At 44.8% G+C, this 20,236-nt stretch overlaps 2 protein-coding genes across 5 annotated transcripts in view; one reads left to right on the top strand and one right to left on the bottom strand.

The window, feature by feature from the left end:
- The window catches only part of LOC130195260 (voltage-dependent calcium channel subunit alpha-2/delta-4-like), an 86,484-nt gene that overhangs the window by 30,950 nt on the left and 35,298 nt on the right, over positions 1–20,236 (top strand). For 2 of the 4 annotated variants that reach the window (XM_056416701.1, XM_056416700.1), the window contains exons 3-17: positions 1–94; positions 6,367–6,426; positions 6,646–6,808; positions 6,875–7,006; positions 8,262–8,322; positions 8,820–8,970; positions 15,432–15,506; positions 15,593–15,682; positions 16,314–16,427; positions 16,544–16,622; positions 16,780–16,913; positions 17,115–17,132; positions 18,310–18,387; positions 18,672–18,752; positions 18,833–18,907. The exon at positions 1–94 is cut by the window's left edge and continues 23 nt beyond it. In XM_056416701.1, coding sequence (XP_056272676.1) covers positions 1–94; positions 6,367–6,426; positions 6,646–6,808; positions 6,875–7,006; positions 8,262–8,322; positions 8,820–8,970; positions 15,432–15,506; positions 15,593–15,682; positions 16,314–16,427; positions 16,544–16,622; positions 16,780–16,913; positions 17,115–17,132; positions 18,310–18,387; positions 18,672–18,752; positions 18,833–18,907 — 1,405 coding nt within the window. The remainder of the gene's footprint in view (positions 95–6,366; positions 6,427–6,645; positions 6,809–6,874; positions 7,007–8,261; positions 8,323–8,819; positions 8,971–15,431; positions 15,507–15,592; positions 15,683–16,313; positions 16,428–16,543; positions 16,623–16,779; positions 16,914–17,114; positions 17,133–18,309; positions 18,388–18,671; positions 18,753–18,832; positions 18,908–20,236) is intronic. The other 2 variants (XR_008832038.1, XR_008832037.1) reach the window with 2 other exon arrangements.
- On the bottom strand, positions 8,890–13,029 carry LOC130195264 (uncharacterized). Its single transcript, XM_056416706.1, has 3 exons — positions 9,361–13,029; positions 9,151–9,212; positions 8,890–8,968 (listed from the first exon to the last, which is right to left on the bottom strand). The coding sequence occupies exon 1, from the start codon at positions 12,668–12,670 to the stop codon at positions 10,352–10,354; it is 2,319 nt and encodes a 772-aa protein (XP_056272681.1). The 5' UTR covers positions 12,671–13,029; the 3' UTR covers positions 8,890–8,968; positions 9,151–9,212; positions 9,361–10,351.

The following is a 20,236-nucleotide window of genomic DNA, read 5'->3' as shown; positions in this document are numbered from 1 at the left end:
CGTGAGGATCGTGGAGCTGGACGGAGGCGAGCTGGTGAAGGACTACTCCGACCAGATCGAGAGAATGTTGGGGCGCAAAATGAAGTCGGTGAAGGTGAGAAGTGTTCAGCATCAAATATATTTATATATATTTTATTTTATTTATTTATTTTTGTTGATATATGTATATTTATATATTTTTATTTTCGATATATATTACATTTGATTTGTGTTAAATATATATGTATATTCATACATATATATTTATATTTTGTAATGTATGTATTCTTAAATATATATATATATTTATTTATATATAATATTATTTTTTATAAATATATATGTATATTTAGATTTTATTTTTTATTTCATATATATATATTTTAATATATATATATGTATATTCATACATACATATTTATATATATATATATTAAAAAATTATATAAAAATGTATATTTATATGTGTATATTTATATTTTGTAATACATATATCAAGCATGAGAATCCCTCACCTTTCGGCGAAATTCGCCGTTTTGAAACCAAAATAGGTGACTTACGTGAATCGTGTAGATCCGAAGAGTTTTTGTTTGGGGGTAGGGGGGGGGTGTCAATTGGCCGGCCGGCGTTTATGAGATTGGAGTGGGACGCGGAGAAAGTGTGAAGTGTTGCTCTTCGCAATAAAACATCTTTGATGGGACGTGTCGCGTCTCGGCCAATCAGCGTCAAGATGTCTTCAGCGTTTGGTGGTTTAGGTTAGCTTGAATGTTAGACGCTACTTCTGCTGCTGTCGCGCTGCACGGTGGAGCGATACTAACAAAGTACCCGTACGTTAAGAGCGATGTGATTTAGCATATTTTTAGTCTCAATACTTCATTAAACTAGAATGGGCACTCGGTAGAGCGCATACCTTCGCATATCACAAGATTGGGCATTGAATTATGAACATGTTGGCATTAGTTGCATGCCAATTGGACAAAAATGTATCGTGCTATGGTAAAAAAAGAGTTTGACCTTTCCATGACCTTGACCTTGACCTTTGACCCGATTGATCCCAAAATCTAATCAAATGGTCCCCGGATAATAACCAATCATCCCACCAAATTTCATGCGATTCAAGAACATTTTAGACTTAGACTTAGACTTAGACTTAGACTTAGACTTAGACTTAGACTTTCTTTATTGTCATTGTTACAGAGAACACGTTCAAAGAACAACGAAATTGAGTAGCAGTCCCCTAGGTGCACTTCAATGTAAAAAAAATAGGAGTACAACTAAAAAATAAGAATAAAAAACAAAATATGTACAGAATTATAACATAAGTGAGTAAGAGGCATGTCAGTATTGTATACATGGTATACGAAGAATAGAAAAAAGACAACCTTATTTAAAGTGACTCGGCATTTAAAATATGTGCGAACAGTTGTAGTAAAATTCCAAGTGTACATTTGGGCATAAGGGCACATTTTACCTGAGTGGGCATATGTTGTAATTGTTTTCACTTTTTCAATATTGCACATTTGTTCTGTATTGCACATGGTGTATTGCACATTATTTTGACAGATGCAGAGAGGTTTCAGGGCCTGTTGAGCACAGTTATTGCTCTCGGATAAAACTGTCCTTCAGTCTATTTGTTTTTGTGTTCATCGCTCTGTATCGTCTGCCTGAGCGCATGAGTTGAAAGTGGCAGTGTCCTGGGTGGGAGGGATCTTTCAGGATGCTATGGGCTTTCTTCAGGCAGCGGGTGTTGTAGAGTTCAGTCAGGGCGGGGAGGGGGCATCCAATTATTTTCTGAGCGGTGTTCACGACCCTCTGGAGCGCCTTCCTCTCTGCAGCCGTGCAGCTCCAGAACCACACACAGATGCAGTATGTCAGGATGCTCTCAATAGAGCACCGATAGAATGACACTAGCAGCTCCTGTGTGAGGTGATTTTTCCTGAGGACTCTCAGGAAGTACAGTCTCTGGTGTGCCTTCTTGATGGTGGCTGAGGTGTTGGTGCTCCAGGTAAGGTGTTCTTCGAGGTGTACACCCAGGAATCGGAAGTTGGAGGCTCTCTCCACATTGTCTCCACTGATGACCAGGGGCTGAAAGTCTGTTTTTTTCCTCCTGAAATCGACAATCAGCTCCTTGGTTTTGGAGGTGTTCAGGGCCAGGTTGTTCTCTGTGCACCACCCTGCCAGCCTCTCCACCTCGTTCGATGCCCGACTCATCTCCTCCTGAGATGAGCCCCACTATGGTGGTGTCGTCCGCGAACTTGATGACCGAGTTGCTGGAGTGTGCGGGGTGCAGTCGTGTGTGTGGGGAGTAGAGAGGACTCAGCACGCAGCCCTGTGGAGAGCCGATGCTGAGGTTTAGGTTTGAGGAGGTGTGGCAACCCATCCTCACCCTCTGGGACGGTCAGACAAAAGTCCATTATCCATTTGCATATTGAGCTTGATAGTCCCAGATCTAATAGTTTGGACACCAGTCTCTCAGGAATGATGGTGTTAAATGCCGAGCTGTAGTCCACAAAGAGCAGCCTCGCGTAGCTCCCCCTCTGTTCCAGGTGGCTCAGAGTGGAGTGCAGAGCTGTGGCGATGGCGTCCTCCGTGGACCTGTTTGTTCTGTAGGCGAACTGGTGAGGTCAAACCCGGGAGGTAGAGCTGAGGTGATGTGTATCTTGATCAGTTTCTCAAAGCACTTTGTGATGATGGGTGTGAGTGCTACTGGGCGTGTCGTTAAGGCAGGTGATGGAGTTCTTTTCGGCACCGGAATGATTGTGGAAGTCTTCATGCATGGTGGGACGACAGCCTGAGAGAGTGATTGGTTGTAGATCTTGGTAAAGACCCCAGCCAGCTGGTCTGCACATTCTCTCAGTACTTGTCCTGAACACCGTCTGGGCCTGTGGCCTTCCTCGGGTTCACCGTTCTCAGCATGCGCCTCACCGTGCTCCTCACGATGAGAGTGTGGCTGCTGTGAGGTGCAGGCGGGGTGGGGGGGCTGGGGGGTTGTTGAGGGGGTGTTGATGTGGCTGCAGGACGCTCTCTGTCGAAGCGAGCGAAGAAGCTGTTTAGCTCCTCCGCTCTGGAGGCGTCACCGTCAGCTGTTGATTTGCTGGGTCTGAAGTTTGTGATATGCTGTATTCCCTGCCATACTTTTCTGGTGTTATTGCTCCGTAGGTAGTCCTCGATCTTGCTTTTATAGTCCGCCTTGGCCTCTCTAATTCCTCTCTTTAGTTTGGCCCTGGCGGCACTGTAACGCCTCCTGGTCACCTTCCTTGAAGGCTGTGTCTCTCTCCTTGAGTAGGCCTTTCACTTCTCTGGTCATCCAGGGCTTCCGGTTTGGGTAGACACGGATACGCTTGTCCTCTGTGACTGTGTCTATGCAGTGTGTAATGTAGCATAGGACCGCTGCTGTGTGCTGTTCCAGGTCCCTGTCTTCAAAGACCGACCAGTCTGTCTTCGCAAAGCAGTCCTGTAGCCGTTCCATGGCGCCCTCTGGCCAAGTTTTCACTGTTTTGTTGATTTTGGGGGCGCTTATCCTGATTGGTGTGTATGCCGGTGTTAGGATCAGGGACATGTGATCAGACTGATCCAAATGGGGCAGCTGTCTGGCTCTATAGCCATTTTTGATGTTTGTGTACACCTTGTCCAGTGTATTTTTTCCCCTTGTGGCACACTTCACGTGCTGGTATAACTTAGGGAGCACTGTCTTTAGATTAGTCTGATTAAAATCCCCCCCTATGATGTGGACAGCGTCAGGGTATCTGCTTTGTTGTGCGCTGATGGAGCCGTGTAACAAAGCTAGCGCCGAGCTAGCATTAGCATCAGGGCTATGTAAACAGATGTTATCAAGACGGCTGAGTGCTCTCTGGCCAGGTGAAAGGGTCGGCATTTGACTGTGATATACTCCAGATCTTTGGAGCAGTGGCTGCTTACCAATTTGGAGTCTGAAGACCAGTCGTTGTTAATGTAGATTAATAATCCACCGCGTGTTTTCCCTGTAGCCATAGCGTCTCTGTCTTGTCTGTGCATTGTGTAGCCTTGTAGCTCGATGCTAGCGTCCGGTATGCCAGCAGTTAGCCAACTCTCTGTTATGATCAGCACACAGCTGTTCACCGTCTTCGTTTCAACACGGAGCCTTAATTCATCCATCTTGTTTGCTAGCGACCTCACGTTAGCCAGGAATAGGCTCGGTATCGCTGGTCTGTGTGGGTCTCGCTTCAGTCTGTTTAGCGGACCACCCCTGTCTCCACGGCGCTTCGCCGCCGTCTTTTGATGGTAGGTAACGTTAGCCATTGTGAGCCGGGGGGTCGCGCCAGTGCTGAGGGAATGTTTTCCCGGCTTGTAAACTCCGCCGAAATTGTCTGCTCGCATTTCAGACCTATTTCCAACAGGTCCTGTCGGCTAAAACTAACCTTCGCCCAGCAGGTTACTGTTTGGGCTAATAAAAAAACACACAAATAAACAAAAAAAAATGCACCTAAACGGGACCGACGAGACTTCGCGACTGAGCGCGCCGCCATTATCAGATTGACCTGTTCATGACCTTTGACCTTGACCTTTGACCCGATCGATCCCAAAATCTAGTCAACTGATCCCCGGATAATAAACAATCATCCCACCAAATTTCATGCGATTCGGTTCAATACTTTTTGAGTTCTGCGAAAGATTTTGACCTGTTCATGACCTTTGACCCGATCGATCCCAAAATCTAATCAACTGGTCCCCGGATAATAAACAATCATCCCACCAAATTTCATGCGATTCGGTTCAATACTTTTTGAGTTCTGCGAAAGATTTTGACCTGTTCATGACCTTTGACCTTTGACCCGATCGATTCCAAAATCTAATCAACTGGTCCCCGGATAATTAACAATCATCCCACCAAATTTCATGCGATTCGGTTAAATACTTTTTGAGTTCTGCGAAAGATTTTGACCTGTTCGTGACCTTTGACCCGATCGATCCCAAAATCTAATCAACTGGTCCCCGGATAATAAACAATCATCCCACCAAATTTCATGCGATTCGGTTCAATACTTTTTGAGATTTGCGAATAACACGCATACAAATAAATAAATAAATAAATACACGGCGATCAAAACATAACCTTCCGGCATTTTCAATGCGAAGGTAAAGAGCGATCAGAGCGCACGCGCTGCTCCGTGTCGAGCTGTTTGCACGCGCAGCGCAGCGCTCACAGCGAGGGGCGTTAAGTGGCGGAATTTTCGGCTTTAAAAATAAAAATAAAAAAAGATGCCAGAAGTGAAATGTTTAAGTTCAGTCTGTAAAGTTCTGTAACTCTACAGCTGCTCTTCCTGATGAACTCTGTATCCTCTGGTCAGAGACTAACGGCCTCATAGTGCATCATCATTGATCAATGCTATGATGGCTCCATGTAGTTTCATTAATATCTTGCTGTATTAATACTAATATTACTGCTATTTGTTAAGTGTTGAAAAAGTTGGTAAAAAGTGAACCATACAGATATTTTATTTATTACTATTATAGATAAATATACCAGTGTCTTATTTATGGTATACTGTTTTTATGGTATTGTATCATGATATTTATGGCAGGTATGGTATAGAAGATCGTGACAACCAGGTAGAGGCAGAACAGACTCCAGGAACAGACTCGAGGAACAGACTCGTGGCTCAGCAGAGCTCAAGACTTGAAGACTTGTTCACGCCAACAACAACAAAAAGGAAGTTGGTTCATGAATGACCATATTATACACAATATTACTATTATTATAGTATTATAGGGCCCGATCACTGACTTGGTGTCAGAATGGAGGACCTATAGATTATCATACAACGTCCAACATCGATGTTCGTGGAAGTCACCACCAGCACCCCCCCCCCCCCCCCCGCACGCCTATCCTCCTCACCTTTTTCACCCCTGACCCGTTTTCATGCCTGATATATATATTTAAAAATACATATACATATGAATATTGATACATTGTTTTTATTAAAACATGTATATATAGATATTTATTTTTAAATGTTTTATTTATATATATATATATACATATATTCAATATGGATATATATATATATATATAGTCCATTACAAGTGGGAAGTTGGGGTACTTGTAAGTGACAAACTAAAGAAAGAGAAAACTTTTTGTTCCTTGTATGGGTCAAGGTCCAAAACTTCTGGATCTTACATTACCCACAATGCAAATCACCAGTGTGTTCCCAGACCCTCATTCTCCATGTATTCAGTCTGTAAATCATTTATACTTATTATATATATATATATATTTATATATATGTCTAAATTTTTTTCTGAAATCCCTCCCAATCCAATCGAGAGATAATGCTGGTGATCTCACTATAACATCGATTGTGACAGATGATGATGAAGACATTAATCACAATCTGTTTCTTGGCTCAGAGGTTGGCGGAGTCGGCAGAGGACGCCGACCTGTACCACGACTACAACGCCACCATGAAGGTCTGCTTCAGAACCTCTGGGTTATTCACGTTGGCACCGCAGCGTTTTGTGTGTGTGTGTGTGTGTGTGTGTGAGTGAGTGAGTGAGTGAGTGAGAGAGAGAGAGAGAGAGATCTAATGTGTCGTTGGTCGTGTGGAGACGAGGTTCATGAAGAAACACGGGAGACGTCAGATCATCTTATTCTGAAAGGATTCTCCTTCCTGCCCCCCCCCCCGTCAGTTCGACTACTACAACTCCATGGTGATCAACTCGGTGGACGAGGACGGGAACAGCCTGGAGCTGGGCGGAGACTTCCCATTGGAGGAGAACGAGCACTTCAACAAGCTGCTGGTCAACACGCTGCAGAGCGACATCCAGGTGCCCACCAACGTCTACAACAAAGGTCAGAGGTCACCGCCTTGAGCCGGGCTCAGCCGAGGCTCGGCTGCTCACGGCCTCCTCTGTGCAGACCCCAACATCCTCAACGCCGTCTACAACTCGGAGGCCCTGAACGACGTCTTCATCGGGAACTTCCAGAAGGATCCCACGCTCACCTGGCAGTTCTTCGGCAGCTCCACGGGCTTCTTCAGGATCTACCCCGGTCAGCCTCGGGCTTAGTCTGAGTTTAGTCTGAGGTTTAGTTTGAGTTTAGTCTGGTTTAGTTTATGGTTTAGTCTGGGGTTTAGTCTGAGGTTTAGTTTGAGCTTTAGTCTGAGGTTTAGTTTAAGCTTTAGTCTGTGGTTTAGTTTAAGCTTCAGGCTGAGGTTTAGTTTAAGCTTCAGGCTGAGGTTTAGTCTGTGGTTTAGTCTGTGGTTTAGTCCGAGGTTTAGTCTGAGCTTCAGTCTGAGGTTTAGTCTGAGGTTTAGTCTGTGGTTTAGTCTGAGGTTTAGTCTGTGGTTTAGTCTGAGATTTAGTCTGTGGTTTAGTCTGAGGTTTAGTCTGAGATTTAGTCTGTGGTTTAGTCTGAGGTTTAGTCTGAGATTTAGTTTAAGCTTCAGTCTGAGCTTCAGTCTGAGGTTTAGTTTGAGCTTTAGTCTGTGGTTTAGTTTGAGATTTATTCTGTGGTTTAGTCTGGTTTAGTCCGATGTTTAGTCTGAGCTTCAGTCTGTGGTTTAGTTTGAGGTTTAGTCTGAGCTTCAGTCTGAGGTTTAGTTTGAGCTTTAGTCTGAGGTTTAGTTTGAGCTTTAGTCTGTGGTTTAGTTTAAACTTCAGGCTGAGGTTTAGTCTGAGATTTATTCTGAGGTTTAGTCTGTGGTTTAGTTTAAGCTTCAGGCTGAGGTTTAGTTTGAGTTTTAGTCTGAGGTTTAGTCTGAGCTTCAATCTGAGGTTTAGTTTGAGCTTTAGTCTGAGGTTTAGTTTGAGCTTTAGTCTGAGGTTTAGTTTGAGCTTCAGTCTGAGGTTTAGTCTGAGCTTCAGTCTGAGGTTTAGTTTGAGCTTTAGTCTGTGGTTTAGTTTAAACTTCAGGCTGAGGTTTAGTCTGAGATTTATTCTGAGGTTTAGTCTGTGGTTTAGTCTGAGGTTTATTCTGTGGTTTAGTTTAAGCTTTAGTCTGTGGTTTAGTTTAAGCTTCAGGCTGAGGTTTAGTTTGAGTTTTAGTCTGAGGTTTAGTTTGAGCTTTAGTCTGAGGTTTAGTTTGAGCTTTAGTCTGTGGTTTAGTCTGAGCTTCAGTCTGAGGTTTAGTCTGAGCTTCAGTCTGAGGTTTAGTTTGAGCTTTAGTCTGTGGTTTAGTCTGAGCTTCAGTCTGAGGTTTAGTCTGAGCTTTAGTCTGTGGTTTAGTCTGAGGTTTAGTCTGAGCTTCAGTCTGAGGTTATCAGGATTGAGTGTTCTCCATGAATAAGACCTGCTGTGTGTCTCAGGTATCAAATGGACTCCAGACTCCAACGGGGTGGCAGCCTTCGACTGCAGGAACAGAAACTGGTGAGCACAACAACAACAACAACAGAACCAAACATGTTATTTTACCGTCAACAGACACGAGGCGGTGGGGCGGGGTGGGCTGTGAGTCCTTATCCTCTGAGATAAACTGATCCTCAGCCGGGTCCAGGTGGGTCCTCGTGGTCACATGACCACTCCGGCTTTTTTAAATAATACCAGAGAAGCTGCATATGTTCTCGAATGCCTCATATGTCCTTGAATGCCTCGTCCCGTCGCATTAATGCGGCTGAGTCAGAGGAGAAAAAATGAAAAGCGGTCTCCACTGGTTTCTTTCATTATTTATTTTATTTTCATTATTTTATTTTATAAATTTTTATATTATATTACACTTCATGACGGTTTGTTTTTTACGGGAGTTAAATGGATTTAGTTTATAACAATATTAATAATTTCATATATATATAAATATATTCATATATATATTCATATATATATATGTGTGTGTGTAATGTTGATAGATGTTGTCGTGGTGCGTTCAGGTACATCCAGGCGGCCACGTCTCCCAAAGACATCATCATCATGGTGGACATCAGCGGCAGCATGAAGGGGCTGAAGATGACGATCGCCAAACACACGATCAACACCATCCTGGACACGCTGGGGGAAAACGACTTCGTCAACGTGATCGCTGTGAGACACACACACACACACACACACACACAGAGAGAGAGACACACATAGAGACACACACACACACACAGACACACACACACATAGAGAGAGACACACAGACACACACACAAACACACTGTCAAGTCCAGCTCCTGTTCACCGTTTCCAAAGGACGTGAAGACAACTCAAATTACTGACTTAATCTTTCTTTTATTTTTCTTTAGTTCGTTGATTTCTCTGCCAGTGAATTAGGTTGTAACCTTTAAGACAGAACATGAATTACATTTTAAATTACACATTTTAATTAAACATTTTATACTTTTCATTTTTACCAAACTCAAAATGAAATAATCTTTTAACACAAAATCATCATTTTTAAACACCATGAAATTAAACAAATCATTTCACCATTGCCGTCTTTGGGTTGAACCGTGGAGTGACCTGAAGCGTCCTCTCTCTGCTGCTTGTCTTTACAAATGCATCAGAGCATCCCCACAGGTGCTCCTCATAAGCGACACTGATTGCTGCTGCTGCTGCACTCTGGGAACTGTAGTCTCACACAGCTAGGCCCTCAGATTCAGCTCAACACCTCCCACTTGAGCTCCTGGTTTTTCAAATCCAGAGAGGTCACACAAACCCTTTAACCCTCTGCTTGTTCTTCAGTGGGAAGCAGAATGACAAGGCGTCTGACATCTCTGAAGAATCGTGGCTGGGATTCTGGTTTGAAGCCTCTTGGTTCTTTCCTTGCCGTTCGCCTTTTTGATGTGTTCAGGATAGCTGGGAAAAGTCTTCACAAGCACATCTCTTACGATGCCTTTGCTGTCAGCATTGACACTGACCACTCTAGCCAGCTTGTACTGGCCTCTCAGGGCATTTTGGTCAGCCAACCAAACCACATGTCCAACAGCAACATTTCGCTCTTTGGTGTGCCATTTGTTCCTTATGAACAGATTAGTAGCCATCAAACTGGAAATCTCCAGGGTCTCCCTTTGGATTGGCACGTCCTAAAAGCAGGGAATTTGGGGTGATGTACTCTACACAGTCTTCTCTGCTTTGAGTTCTTGCATCGATGGGGCTCTCATTTGCAAGGTTGGCTGCCATGAAGAGAAAAGTTTGGAATTCTCCCCATGTGAACCCACCATCTCCACCAAGGTTGCTCAACGCCCGCTTCACTACCTTGACAGCTGCCTCTGCTGCACCATTTCCCCGTACTCTGAGTCGAATTCTCTTCTTGACCTCATCTTTCACTTCATAAGGGCCGAATAGGTCCATGGTGGTGAATTCAAAGGGTGAAGCTGGGCCTGTTCGCTCTACTGGCAGGTCCGCCATGATTTGTTGACACTGTTTTGCCTTGTTTTTCCTGCAGACCACACAGCTGTCAACCATTCTCTTGGCAAGTCTACGGCCTTTTATTACCCAGGCTTTCTTCCTCATCCGGAGAAGAGTTGCTGCCACTCCCTCGTGGTTTGCTGTGTGGGATTCTTGCCAGCAGTGTGGACACCCATGCTTCAAATGGTAAAACCGGCACTGCTGTCTTCTCTTCGGTGAACGTCTGAATTCTGCCTCCACAAACTAGTAGTCCAGAGTTCACATCTTTGTATCCTACCAGTCTGCTTAGCGTTGTGTCTGAAACTGTACCTTCTTGAGCTGCAAGGAAGAGTGCCTCTTTATGCTCTTCAACAGTCAGAACAGCTTGCTTTGGTGACTCTACCTCCCACTTTGACTGTTTAGGGGCCCGGCACTTCCTCTTCAGCCACTGCTTGGCAGCTAGACAAACCCAGGCCACGACTCTCACCACTTTGGACAGGCTCCCGAATCTTTTTACCTCCACAAGATCTTTTCCGACTCTCATCTTCTTCTTCCTTTTGGAAAAGTTAACTGAGGTTAACATGTAGAGCTTGTCTTCATCCATTTGGTAGCCGATACCCAAGGCTCTGTTGTCTTCGTCCCTCATTTGATTTGGAAGAATTAAGGTTTTACCTCGTCTCTCAGACAGACCCTCTGTCTCCATTCTTTGCCTCCCACTTTGCCCAGACCGGACCCATGGTTTGAGGAAGAAACCTCCCGCTTTCAAGATCTCTTCAACATTTTCTGTGATTTTGTCCAGTGTCTTTAGGTCATTTTGGGAGGTCAAGATGTCGTCTACATAACTGTCCTCTTCAATGACTCTGCGCTCATCCTCCAAGTGAAGAAAGTTGGGCAGGCGTGCTGTTTCCCTCATAGCCAACTGAGCAATGCACCCAGCGGGTCTGTCCCCAATGTTCACTCTGGTAATTGCATATTCTTTTATCTCTTCATCTGGGCTGTCCCTCCAGAGGAACCTGTGTAGATGCATCTCACGCTCCTCCAGCCATCCAGAGTTGTATATCTTTTTGATGTCTCCTAGAGATGCATACGTCCCTTCTCTGAACCTCAGCAGGACAGCTCTGATAGGGTTGAGAACGTCTGGTCCCTTCAGAAGAAGATCATTCCTACTCACGCCTTTGTATTTCTGGCTACTATTCCACACAATACGAACTGGTGTTGTCACAGAATGAGGGTTTGGCGCCACCAGGTGGCTGACGTACCACACTGGTCCGTTCCACTCGTCCATGATCTCGTTGGTGAGTCTTATGGCTGCCCCTCGTTTGACCATGTCATGGATCTGGGTAGCATATGCGACTTTCCAGTCCGGTTCTCTACTTCGTTGCTTTTCCATTCTTAAGAAACAAGCCTTGACTGCACCTTTGTTGTTTGGGAGAGAAGATGGATCTACCGTCCAAGGATACTTTGCGTCCCAATGTGGATCTGGTGTGTGAGCATCCCCCTCCTTGTAGGTGAGGCCTCCTTTAATGATCTCCAGCTCCCTCTCCTCTGCGAGGGTCATTTCTTTTCTTCCCGGTGGACAGTTGCCACATCGGCATCCTTCACATCTCGGCTCACATGCAGCTCCAATGCTGTCCCAGTGCCACCACTCAAGGAACTCACGGTTACTGGCACCTGTAAATTTGGTCTGAGCCACATCCTTCTGTCGTAGCTGGACTGTGTCAGTGGTTGGACTTGTGATTTCTTGATATTTGACAGCAGCTGCCCTCATGGAGCGAGCGAAGTGTGTTTTGGACTCATATGCTGCAACCTCCACTTCCTCAAATAAGTCGGGATGTGCTCCACCCACTGTCTTCCCCAATGGACTCTCCCACAAGACGAGGTCTCCGATGATTTTTACCCTCTGGGGAGCGAGTCTTCCCTCTCGGTGGCTAATGAGAAGTTCAACCTCTTCTGGCCTTTCCAATTCATTAAGTTCGACTTCTGGGAAGAATCTTTTCAACTTCTCAGGTTCAATTCCTTGATGCACTTTGGCGATTTCATCCAAGCCATAGCAGACCATTTCATGAGCTCTCTGGGTTCCTTTAGGTGTCTTGACTCTGACTTTGAGGAGATACCTTTGTGTGTTCACTTCCATGGCCATACCACCAACCCCATGCACAACTAAAGTTATCCTTTCATGTCTTAACCTCAGTCTTTTAGCAGCCTTATGGGTAATGTAATTTGTATCCGAAGCAAAGTCAATTAGAGTCCCAATCTTCTGGCCTGCGTTTGCAGTGACTTGCATCAACATCATGATGACCGGAAGTTCAGAGAGCCCATTCCTCTGCAGTAGCTCAGACTGGCCTGAAGCATCGAGTGTCACCGCGGTTTTGATGGTGTTGGTGAAAGCCTTTCTGCATCGAACTGCCATTTCTGGGGAAAGTTCAGACAAGATCTCCTCTTGTTCCTCCGTGAGTTTGCTCCCACCTTTGCCGTCCTTTCCGCTCTTTCTCTCTTCCCCTCTTTTGACTTCTTTTGGGCAGAGGAAAAAATGGTGGTCTGGGGCGCCACCTTCCCTTCTACAGTCCTTATTTCTGCATAGGAAGGTGTCTCTGCAGTACCCATCTCCATCATGGCATCCAAGACATTTTCTGCAGGCTCCCAGCCTTCTCAATGCAGCTTTCTTTTCAGGCAGTGCAAGTCTTTTGAACTTTCTACAGCAGAAGACTTTGTCTTTGTGCCCACTATCACCACAGACACCACAGAGCTCATCAAACTCTTCTTTCTTTGTGGTTCTTGTTGAGGCAATCTTTCTGTCATACCTCTTGTCAAACCGATCTGATTTCTCCACCTTGTCTACAGTTCTGAGCTGTTCGAGTCTCTCTAGTATTTCTTCTTGACTTTTCAGGAAATTCAAAAGCATGACAAAGTGGTTGTCTGATGTAACATTGTTTCTGGGTTCAACCATGAATATCACCCAGTCTCTTTTAATAAAGTCAGGCAGCTTGCTTTCAATGGTTTTAATTACCAGTGGGTTCTTTATGGCTCCAGAGTTTCCTAACTCTGAGATCTGCTAGGGCCTTCTCCACCGTCTGTATGAGGTCAATGACCTTTCTTGGCTGGTTCCCTCTCACATGTGGCATCTTATCCAGCTCTTCAAGGATCTCCACTATGATGGCTGACTTGTTGCCATATCTGTTCTCCAGGACTCTGAACATGTCATTGGCCGTGGTGTAGGTTGAAAGTCTTAGGTCTTTTGAGATTGTGTCATCTACACTCTCCAAGAGTTGCATTTTCCTAACTTCAATCGATCCGGATGGCTCCCCCTGCTTTTGCAGGCTCTCCCAGTCTTTCCTCCATCTGTGATATTCTCTCTTGCTTCCATTGAAGATAGGTAGAGAGGTTGGCTTGATCCGAATCATTGGTGTGGGTGTTCCCGGTTGGGGTAGTGGTTTCACTCTTGTGCCTTCCTCCTCGATCGTCCGTGCAATGGCAAATTCAGCTTTCCTTAACTCAAGCCTGGAGTAGGATGCTCTTACGTCCTTGACTCTTCCATCTAATTCATCCTTTAATTCGACAGGGATCCATCTCTCCCATGTTGATATTGCTGAGATGGCCTCTTTCATTCTCTTGTCCAAGAGCGCGAGGTGCATGTCATAGCCCTCTAAATTGGCACTTTCCACAGGTACATCAGCCGCTTTCCCATTGGCTCTTTCTGCTTCCAGGATTGCAACAGGAAGTTCACTGCTTCCATGCCTTGACCACAGGTTTGTTTGAACAATGTCTCTCATCTCCGCCAACTTTGTTTCACCTTCATTTACAGATCTATCAATGTCGGCTTCTTGCTGTTCATCAAGACCTGCTTCCTCATCCTCAGTCTTAATGTCAGCCTCCGGTCCAGTCCTGTAGTCATCATTGGCGTCAAGCATCTTTCTGAAACAGTCTGAAAGCTTTATGAATCCCTCCTCCAACTCCACTTGAAGCATGCTGCTTGCTCCTCTTGAAATAAGGTTGGCTTGTCTGGTGAAGCTGCTTTTTGCAGTTGTCCTCTCCTTCTTCAGCTGCTGGACCGACTTCCCCAGGACATCTTCCGCCATCTTGTCTTCCTTTGTGTCAACAGCTTATTTCTGGATCTAAAGCCGTTTATCTTCAGGGCCAGGCCGCTTCGGTGGTTACAACTGTCAAGTCCAGCTCCTGTTCACCGTTTCCAAAGGACGTGAAGACAACTCAAATTACTGACTTAATCTTTCTTTTATTTTTCTTTAGTTCGTTGATTGCTCTGCCAGTGAATTAGGTTGTAATCTTTAAGACAGAACATGAATTACATTTTAAATTACACATTTTAATTAAACATTTTATACTTTTCATTTTTACCAAACTCAAAATGAAATAATCTTTTAACACAAAATCAGCATTTTTAAACACCATGAAATTAAACAAATCATTTCACCATTGCCGTCTTTGGGTTGAACCGTGGAGTGACCTGAAGCGTCCTCTCTCTGCTGCTTGTCTTTGCAAATGCATCAGAGCATCCCCACAGGTGCTCCTAATAAGCGACACTGATTGCTGCTGCACTCTGGGAACTGTAGTCTCACACAGCTAGGCCCTCAGATTCAGAGAGACACACATAGAGACACACACACACATAGAGACACACACACACAGAGAGAGAGACACACACACAGAGAGACACACACACACACATAGAGAGAGACACGCAGAGAGACACACAGACACACACACACACAGAGAGACACACACACACATAGAGACACACACACACACAGAGACACACACACACACACACACACAGAGAGACACACACACACATAGAGAGAGACACACATAGAGACACACACACACACACACATAGAGAGAGACACGCAGAGAGACACACACAGACACACACACACACAGAGACACACACACACACACACAGAGACACAGACACATAGAGAGACGCAAACAGAAATTCTAAAAAAATTACTGAAACCATTAAAATATTTTTTAGGGATATTTACACTCAGCAGTTTTTGTTTATTCGATAATAAAGCATCACCTCCCTGTCTCCTCCTCCCTGTCTCCTCCTCTCCTCCTCCTTGTCTCCTCCTCGCTGTCTGCTCCTCTTCTTCTCCTCTCCTATGTCTCCTCCTCCCTGTCTCCTCCTCTCCTCCTCCCTGTCTCCTCCTCAGTACACTGACTATGTTCGGTACGTGGAGCCGTGCTTCAAAGGAACTCTGGTTCAGGCCGACTTGGACAACAGAGAGGTGAGACACACACACACACGCACACGTACACACACACACACACACACACACACGCACACACACACACCGACCCTGTTGTCTCTCAGCACTTTAAGCAGCTGGTGGACGAGCTGCACGTTAAAGGAGAAGCGAAGATCAAGAACGCCATGAAGGAGTCCTTCAAGATCCTCAACGAGGTGCGTGGAGCAGAGTGGTGGTAGTGACAAGGGTCGCGTTAATAAGAAGAGTGGTGGTAGTAACAAGGGTCGCGTTAATAAGAAGAGTGGTGGTAGTGACAAGGGTCGCGTTAATAAGAAGAGTGGTGGTAGTAACAAGGGTCGCGTAAATAAGAAGAGTCGCGTTCGTAAGAAGAGTGGTGTTAGTGACAAGGGTCGCGTTAATAAGAAGAGTGGTGGTAGTGACAAGGGTCGCATTAATAAGAAGAGTGGTGGTAGTAACAAGGGTCGCGTAAATAAGAAGAGTGGTGGTAGTGACAAGGGTCGCGTAAATAAGAAGAGTGGTGGTAGTAACAAGGGTCACGTAAATAAGAAGAGTGGTGGTAGTAACAAGGGTCGCGTTAATAAGAAGAGTGGTGGTAGTAACAAGGGTCACGTAAATAAGAGTCGCGTTAGTAAGAAGAGTGGTGTTAGTGACAAGGGTCGCGTTAATAAGAAGAGTCGCGTTAGTAAGAAGAGTGGTGGTAGTGACAAGGGTCGCGTTAATAAGAAGAGTGGTGGTAGTAACAAGGGTCACGTTAATAAGAAGAGTCGCGTTAGTAAGAAGGGTCGTGTTAGTAAGAAGAGTGTGTGTGTGTGTGTGCGTGTGTAGGCCAGGGCCAGTGGGCGGGGCAGCATGTGTAACCAGGCCATCATGCTGATCACAGATGGAGCGATGGAGGACTTTGAGTCCGTCTTCGAGGAGTTCAACTGGCCGGAGCGCCGGGTGAGAAACCAGTCCGACCCCTTCACTGGGTCGTGTACCTGGTAGTGGTACAGCTCTATTGTTGTGTACCTGTTGTGCATCTCTTGTTGTTGTTAAGGTGTGTTCTCGGTCTCCAGGTGAGAGTCTTCACCTACCTGATCGGCAGAGAGATGACCTTCGCCCAGAACACCAAGTGGATCGCCTGCAACAACAAAGGTGAGTGTGTGTGTGTGTTTTACAAACTGTACGTCTTTGTGTGTGTGTGTGTGTGTTTTACAAACTGTACGTCTTTGTGGGTGTATGTGTGCATGTGTATGTCTGTGTCTGTGTGCGTGCATGTGTCTGTGTGCGTGTGCATGTGTGTGTGTGTCAGGGTTCTACACACACATCTCCACCCTGGCTGACGTGCAGGAGAACGTGATGGAGTACCTCCACGTGCTCAGCCGGCCGATGGTCATCAACCACGACCACGACATCATCTGGACGGAGGCCTACATGGACACCGTGGTGAGCGGCCAATCACAGAGCTGCGTTCTCACATTTAAAAACACAACCTTTCCTGCATTTTAATTTTGGGGTGAACCTCTTAAGTCATCTTCATCATCTTCATCGTCATCTTCGTCTTCATCGTCATTCCTCCCTGTGCGTTTTTGTTTTTCCCGCTTCATTCTCCCATGATCCTCTGGGGCGCTCCGTCCATCCATCCAGCTTCCCAGCACCAAAGAGGTAAAGAAGAAGAAGAAGTTGGAGTTTTAGATGAACAGGATTTAAGTCCCTGAACCTGGTTTAGAAAGATCAGTTTTTATTTTTTATGGTTTGTATGTGTATATATATGCATATACAAATATATATATGCATATATATATATTTATTTATATATATATATATACATATACAAATATATATATATATATATGTGTGGATATATATATTTAGATATATATATTTATACATCCACACACATGCATCCATATTTCATACGCTTCATATTAACACGGCCCCCTTTAAGTGGTTTCCTGACCCTCCTGGAGGGTCCCGGCCCTCATGTTGAACCGCTGCTTCATGTTGATATCAAATGTGCACAGCCGGCCTACAGCGCCCCCTGGAGGTTGATATCAGAGCTGCACCCATTGCACCTGCTCCATGAAGAAGGTTTTACAGAGTGTGATGACATCACTCTGTGCTCTTAACGATGACCTCATCACTGTTCTTAACGATGACCTCATCACTGTTCTTAACGATGACCTCATCACTGTTCTTAATGATGACCTCATCACTGTGTTCTTAACGATGACCTCATCACTGTTCTTAACGATGACCTCATCACTGTGTTCTTAACGATGACCTCATCACTGTTCTTAATGATGACCTCATCACTGTGTTCTTAACGATGACCTCATCACTGTTCTTAACGATGACCTCATCACTGTGTTCTTAACGATGACCTCATCACTGTGTTCTTAACGATGACCTCATCACTGTTCTTAATGATGACCTCATCACTGTGTTCTTAACGATGACCTCATCACTGTTCTTAATGATGACCTCATCACTGTTCTTAACGATGACCTCATCACTGTGTTCTTAACGATGACCTCATCACTGTTCTTAACGATGACCTCATCACTGTTCTTAATGATGACCTCATCACTGTGTTCTTAACGATGACCTCATCACTGTTCTTAACGATGACCTCATCACTGTGTTCTTAACGATGACCTCATCACTGTTCTTAACGATGACCTCATCACTGTGTTCTTAACGATGACCTCATCACTGTTCTTAATGATGACCTCATCACTGTGTTCTTAACGATGACCTCATCACTGTTCTTAACGATGACCTCATCACTGTGTTCTTAACGATGACCTCATCACTGTTCTTAACGATGACCTCATCGCAGCTCTTCACCACCAAAGCTCAGAGTCTGCTGCTCATGACCTCGGTGGCGATGCCGGTCTTCAGCAAGAAGAAGGAAACGGTCGGTGGACTCTGATCACTGTATTGATCAGTCTGTATTGATCTCTGTATTGATCAGTCTGTATTGATCTCTGTATTGATCAGTCTGTATTGATCTCTGTATTGATCAGCCTGTATTTATCAGTCTGTATTGATCTCTGTATTGATCAGTCTGTATTGATCAATGTATTGATTAATGTATTGATCAGCCTTTATTGATCAGTCTGTATTGATCTCTGCATTGATCTGTCACCTGATAGATTATTGATCTGGAAGTCTGATTTCATAAAGTTTTGTTTGTATTAGCTGTCCCACGGCATCCTGCTGGGGGTGGTGGGCACTGACATCCCGCTGATGGAGGTGATGAAGCTGGCGCCCAGATACATGGTGAGCAGGAAGGACCGCTGAGGATTTCACAATAAAAGCCTCTCCGTGCTTTTCTTCCTCTTACTCCTCTTCCTCCCCAGCTGGGAGCTCATGGCTACGCCTTCCTCATCACCAACAACGGATACATCCTGGCTCACCCCGACCTCCGACCTCTGGTGAGAGAAACACACACACACACATACACACACATACATACACACACATACACACATACACACACACACACACACACATACACACATACACATACACACACATACACACACATACACTCACACACACACTTACACACACTCTCACTAACACACACAAACACATACATTCACACATACACATAAACAAACACACACATACACCAATACACAAACATATACACATACACACATACACACACACACACTCTCACACACATACATTCACACTCACAAACACACACACTCACACACACACATATATTCACACACTCACAAACACACATACACACACATACAATACAGACACATACACACACATACACACACACACACATACACACGCAAACACACATACACACACATACAGACACATGTACACACACATACACCAATACACAAACATACATACACATATACATACACACATACACTCTCACACACACACTTACACACACTCTCACTCATACCTGCAAACTTGTCACCTTTCGGTGAAATTCACCGTTTTGAACTCAAAATAGGTCATCCACGTGAATCGTGGAGATCCGAAGAGTTTTTGTTTTTTGGGGGGGGGTCACCTGGCCCGCTGCCGTTGAGATTGCAGTGAGACGCGGAGAAAAGTGTGAAGTGGTGCTCTTCGCAATAGAACATCTTTGATGGGGCGTGTCGCGTCTCGGCCAATCAGCGTTCAGATGTCTTCAGCGTTTGGGGGTTTAGGTTAGCTTGAATGTTAGCCCGCTACATCTGCTGCTGTCACGCTGCACGGTGTAGCGATACTAACAAAGTACCCGTACGTTAAACACCATGTGATTTAGCATATTTTTAGTATTGATACTTCATTAGAGAGCGATCAGAGCGCACGCGCTGCTCCGTGTCGAGCTGTCTGCGCACACTGCGCTGCGCAGCTCACAGCGAGAGAAGAGGCGGAGCTTAGAGACTTCGGCTTAAAAAATAAAAGATGCCAGAAGTGAAATGTTTCAGTCTGTAAAGTTGTGTAACTCTCCAGCTGCTCATCCTGATGAACTGTGGATCATCTGGTCAGAGACTAACGGCCTCATAGTGTATAATCAATGCTATGATGGAACCATGTAGTTTCATTCATATCTGGCTGTATTAATACTCATATTACTGACATTTGTTAAGTGTTGAAAAAGTTGGTAAAAAGTGAACCATACAGATGTTTTATTTATTACTATTATAGATAAATATACCAGTCTCGTAATTATGGTACCATATTGTTTGTATGGTGTATTGAATTCTGGTATCGGGTATCATGATATTTATGGCAGGTAT

The sequence above is a fragment of the Pseudoliparis swirei genome, chromosome 6, assembly GCF_029220125.1.
Source record: "Pseudoliparis swirei isolate HS2019 ecotype Mariana Trench chromosome 6, NWPU_hadal_v1, whole genome shotgun sequence".
Lineage (NCBI taxonomy): Eukaryota > Metazoa > Chordata > Actinopteri > Perciformes > Liparidae > Pseudoliparis > Pseudoliparis swirei.
This window is presented reverse-complemented; position numbering and strand designations above follow the sequence as displayed.

Coding starts and splice junctions, on each gene's coding strand:
- LOC130195264 (XM_056416706.1), bottom strand. CDS start 12,670: ATGGCAGTTCGATGCAGAAAGGCTTTCACCAACACCATCAAAACCGCG.